Raw genomic sequence first — 5,086 nt, 5'->3', positions numbered from 1 at the left:
TAATAAGTAATTATATATGTATAATATTATTACATTGAGAGTGATTCTGAGAGATGTTTCTTAAATGAATTATTTTTCAACAGTTTTTAAGGTAATAATAGGGGTACAAAGGGATGTCTATGAATAAGAAAATTTATGTTATGTAAAAATGAATGAATGACTACTTTGTATATTTTAATGATAAAGGGATCTAGTTCTAATGAATATAAAAGTGTAAAAACCATGTTTTCTAAAGAAATACAAATTTTTAAATCTCTTGAAAAGCACGCTCGGATAAACCTGCTCATAGGTTTTTGCTCATAAAAATGACACGTCCCAGATAGGGAAAGCCAAATATGTCTCTATGGGATTCTACTTGGTAGCCATCTGCAAGTACCTATCTAGAATCGACCCAATATGGCCTAGGTAAGAACTGTCTATGCCCTAAAGACCTTTGAGAAATTCCTCCTAATGAGTTGGTACAAGCGAAGACCCAACATCCTATATGATTAACACTCAAAGAAATAGTCTAAGTAGCATGAAGCTGACAAATAGGTCATTGAATGGCAATTAGAAAAGCAGCTACTAGGAGAGGAAAAGGTGTTCAAGAAGTACCTCAAATTTTATAGAATCAAAATAGGAAGGAGAAGGGAATGGCCTCAACAAGAGAAGGACCTCAAGGTAGGGTGCATCAATGTGTAATCTTGCGGTAACACACGTGTCATGGGGATCTTGGAGGGATGCTGTCAAAGTCTCCACTCCCAAGCTACTCCTTGTGGGATCCTTGAGATGCAAAAGCCTACACTTGTGTCACTCAAGTGCCTACCAAAAGGTGTACAAGTAATTCCACGAAAGGAAGAGGGAAAGAGAAGGGAAGGGAAGAGAGGGGAGGGGGAAGGGAAGAGAGGGGAGGGGGTTGGAGAGAAGAGGGGAAGTGTAAGGGGATGAGTGGCAATCAGAAGGCAATACACTGAGAAACCAAGCAACCATACTCATGAACAAGAGTTTAGAGAATGAGATCTTGTATTCCAAATGTTGCAACTACACAATGAAGACCAAAGTCAACCACTTGGCCTTTTATACAAGTCACCTTTTGAAGGGAGTGCCAACCCAATTCCTTGTATCACTCTCTCTCTCTCTCTCTCTCTCTCTCTCTCTCTCTCTCTCTCTCTCTCGTTATAACTACTTGAGCACATATGGTGCCAAGGCATATGCTAATTCTCTCAACCATTCGTTTGTCTCCAAATGGCTCCAGTGTTATCCATATACGGGATCCAAATGGCTCTTGTGCTATCCTTGTCAAATTTGGGTGATCCCGATGACTACTTCGAAACTAAGCCATTTGTGGCTCAAAATCCATAGGGTTTGGATGGGCCAGATTCGTCAACATGCTCAATGGCTGTTAACATGCCCCTTTCCTATTGATGATCCATCCTTGGATCATCCACGATGTAGTGAGTGAGTGGAGTGTACCCGTATGGAGTATGGCATTGTAGTAAAAAGTGAGTGGACAGTACCGTCCGGAGTATGGCATAGCGGACCGAGTCCAGTTGTCATGGGGTGATCCTTGTGAAATAAGACCTGTACTTCCAGAAGTGGGTGGCATGCAAATACTCGAACGTCCAAATGTGATGACCATGCAGATTTCTAATGCTCAGGTCAGGTACAGGCGCAGGTCTTAGAACTGGGAGGGGCCCATGTACGGGTCGAAGACAATCTGATTGTTGAGATTGTGATGTTTGTCATCGATTGGATGACTTAGCGGGATCTCGGAGCAGTAGGAGAATCAGGCGGTTGAAGTGCATTGTGGCTACCACTACGGGGTCAAGTACCAAGTCGTAGGTATAGTTGAATGACTAAAGGCGAAAGCAAAATCCTTCCTGACTCATCTCCTTGAGGAAGCTATACTTAGGAAAATTGTATATAATATTGAGGTCCTTCTTTTGCAGCTCTTTGAATTGTGCCCAGGTCCACCGTCATTCCATACGCTACCAGGCAACGAGGGGTCATATATCAGGATTCGAACGAGGAAAGCCGCTCAAGTGGACAAACACCCTAGAGTGGACTCCTCAATGTGTTCAAAAGGGCACCATATATGGAGAAGCAAATAAATTGGATAAGGAAAGAGGAAGGAGAAATTTGGCAAATCAAAGAGGTTGGGAAGGAACTTGGGATATTCGAGAGATTCCTTGTTGTTCTCCTTGTTCTCAACATGTGGATGATCATCATCATCATCTTCTTCTTCTTCTTCTTTTGTGTTGAGCTTTTCTGTTGGTGGCTATGGCGATGGCTTCCCTCGAGCTTCCCCTGCAGCTTCACCTCCCCCATATCTCCTGTTGCCTCCCTTCTTCTTCTTTCTCCAAATTCGACTCCAGAGACAAGGATTGTAGCTTCTTAGCCCCCCTCTCCTTCTCCCTCAGACGTTCCTCTCCCCTCCTCAAGGACTCTCTCCCCCTTCGTTGCCGCCCCCCCCCCTTCTCTATGTCTCTCGACGTCGATAGCGAGCCTGTGGACGTCGTCGACGCCCAGCCTGCTCCTGCTTCTACTCTCGACAACCTGCCTCGTGATTCGCGTCGAGGTTTGCCTTGCTTTCTTTCTCCATTTGGGTAGCATTGCCTCTTTCATGGAAGCTTAGCGGAGCTATCGTTGCCTCTTGTTCTGAGCGATTTTTGGAGAGAGAAGTGGAGGGCGTCTCAATATCTCACATCTGCTCACTTACGATGCACTAACTGTGAATTTCGCAATGCCCCTCCGAGTATTCTGAAATGCCTTGAGTTTTCTTGCATGTTTTACGTGTATCTTGCACAGAGGAGCGCTTTGCTGTACTTAACACTGGGAAATGGGAATGCCGATCTTGTGGGTACGTTTATGACGAACTCGTTGGAGATCCCTCCTACCCAATCGCCGCTGGCTTAGAGTTTAGCAAACTCCCAGAGGATTGGCGTTGCCCGACTTGCGGAGCGGCAACGTCCTACTTCAACAGTAAGAGCGTGGAAGTTGCTGGTTTTGCTGAGAACCAAAAGTTTGGATTGGGAACCAACTCCTTGACGGCAGGCCAAAAGAGCATCTTGATTTACGGCTCCCTTCTTTTGTTTTTCTTTCTATTTCTTTCGGGCTACTTCCTACAGTGAGGCGAACTTGCTGGGAGCTGTATGTGCTAGCACCCTCTTGTAATCTTACGCCCAGGGTGGCTCATAATTGTGCATTAGAAGCCAAGCAAATTTTTGCACGGTACATATAGCATAGTGAACTTTTTCGAGTGATTATCTGCTCCATTTTTCGACGAATTTGGAATGTCATAATAATGTCGTTGAAGAGAGCTTAGTGACATGAGTTTTCAGAGGCAGGATGATTCGATGTGGTGGGGAATTTAAGTCATGTCTGTCTATGGGGGGGTTCAGACTAGGCCAGCACGGGTGTTGTGAAGAGAATGCAAGCCATGTCCGCCAGTGTGGTAGCTCACACCACCCAGTGAACAAAACTTATATAACATAAGAGGCACTTATGGCATGCAATGTTGATTGGCTTGATGGAAAGGCACTCATGGTTTGGGTCCCTCGGCGTGGGCGTTGACGGCATGGGCTCAACGCCCACTTAGCTCCTCTCGTGCCCTTTTTCTTCCATCGCCCACAAGATGGACGGCCTTCATCCCATGGACAAGTCTTTTTACTTGCCATGTCCGGGCCAGTGTATGCGATTGGTCCACAAGTGAGGTTGCACATTGTATTTTGAAACATGCCCGCCGGCCTAGTCTGAACCCAAGTCCAGAATGGGGAAATTCTAGCTCAAAATCTTGCTGTTTCGCATATGCAAGCCTGGTTGGCTGATGCGTGATGTGTTTTTCCTCCAGAAGAACTAGAGTTTGAGTTTTCAACTTCATATTTACCGAGACGGTTTTATGTATGTAAAGCTAACAGGAGCAATGTTCTTCCACTTGCCAATGGTTGAGCCATCTATTTGATAGCAGCAAGACTCGATGTTAAGCAGGGCTACTACAGGTATATTGCTGACAATCTCTCTTAATGCACTGGATTAAGCTGCTGCAATGCTTTTGATCAGAGAGTGGTTTTTCATAGCCAAGTGGATGCCAGATTCTTGTCAGAGAGGGAGACGACCTCTTTACAGGGTACCCTTCCCTTTTTCTCCTTTTTCCACCCCTAGTACCCTCCTTGATTGTAAGGGACCTGCAAGAATGATATTTCAGGCTTCAGCCATTTTTTGGATCTACACATCTACTGTAAATGGGTATTTGGCGGATGTGAATGCTTGGCATGTACCGGCAAGCCGTAGATGGCCTTCACAAGAACTTTTTCATGAAAGAAGTCTCTCCTTGGAAAACTGCCTTCAACCAAACTGGTTTAAGCATTGCAGCTCTCACCTATGGCCCAACTGTTTCCTTCTGAGGGCAAAAACCTGCATTCTTCCAATATTACTAGCTTCAACTTCACTCTAGCCCATGACATTTATGTTCTAGCCAAATCTGGACTTTTCCACAGTCTCTATGTATCCAAGTATCCCGAAAACAGATGCAGGACTGGTTTGCATGATATTACATATTGCATTCTCAAGTTTGTTACACGGCAATCTTTAAATTATCCTGGATGTCCCCACCACCACTTCGTCCAAAATATAAAGCAAGCATTACTGATCTGCTTGCCGATGGCACAATTGAGTACCGTCAAAAGAGCCCTTGGTCGTGATCCTTCAACTGGTATGACTCTTGTAGCTCATCCCACTCCGTGGAGACTGTTTCACTAGTGCTTCCAATTTTGGAGATCCAGGTTATGCTAACTTCCTTGTCCTCTCGAGTCTAGTGTCGCCAGTAGTATTTCACCTGCGCCAATATCTGCATTTCACTCGTTGTCTCTAATCTTTTCACCTGCACAAGTAAGAGGCTACCCCAAATTTCCTTCCACAATCCTACACTCCTAGAAATGTAAAAATGTAGTTCCATCTCAGGGCAATTAGATTACAAGCCTAATAGAATGGACAAAATAAGGACGTACTACAACCCATAAGCCAGCAAAAAAGGAAGGGTGATCGAGGATAGAGAAAGGAAACTCCAAAACAACAAGACGAGGCCCCAAAGAATTCTTGTGAAGATTGA

General features: G+C 44.7%; 1 protein-coding gene across 1 annotated transcript; it reads left to right on the top strand.

The window, feature by feature from the left end:
- The first annotated feature begins 2,202 nt into the window (after positions 1-2,202).
- Positions 2,203-3,229, top strand: LOC147884349 (Rubredoxin-like superfamily protein). Its single transcript, XM_087398789.1, has 2 exons — positions 2,203-2,557; positions 2,788-3,229. Exons 1-2 carry the CDS (start codon positions 2,260-2,262, stop codon positions 3,108-3,110), a joined length of 621 nt encoding a protein of 206 aa, XP_087254915.1. The 5' UTR covers positions 2,203-2,259; the 3' UTR covers positions 3,111-3,229.
- The last annotated feature ends 1,857 nt before the right edge of the window (positions 3,230-5,086 follow it).

The sequence above is a fragment of the Dipteris shenzhenensis genome, chromosome 27 (assembly GCF_047967505.1).
Source record: "Dipteris shenzhenensis isolate YYH24624 ecotype China chromosome 27, Dip_SZ_1.0, whole genome shotgun sequence".
NCBI classification, from domain to species: domain Eukaryota; kingdom Viridiplantae; phylum Streptophyta; class Polypodiopsida; order Gleicheniales; family Dipteridaceae; genus Dipteris; species Dipteris shenzhenensis.
The sequence above is the reverse complement of the archived record's forward strand: the minus strand, read 5'-3'. Positions and strand labels throughout refer to the sequence as shown.

What these genes read in the sequence shown, in the direction of transcription:
- LOC147884349 (XM_087398789.1), top strand. Translation starts at nt 2,260, where the DNA reads ATGGCGATGGCTTCCCTCGAGCTTCCCCTGCAGCTTCACCTCCCCCAT. An exon ending in GCCTCGTGATTCGCGTCGAG is followed by an intron (nt 2,558 to 2,787) that starts GTTTGCCTTGCT and finishes TATCTTGCACAG; the next exon opens with AGGAGCGCTTTGCTGTACTT.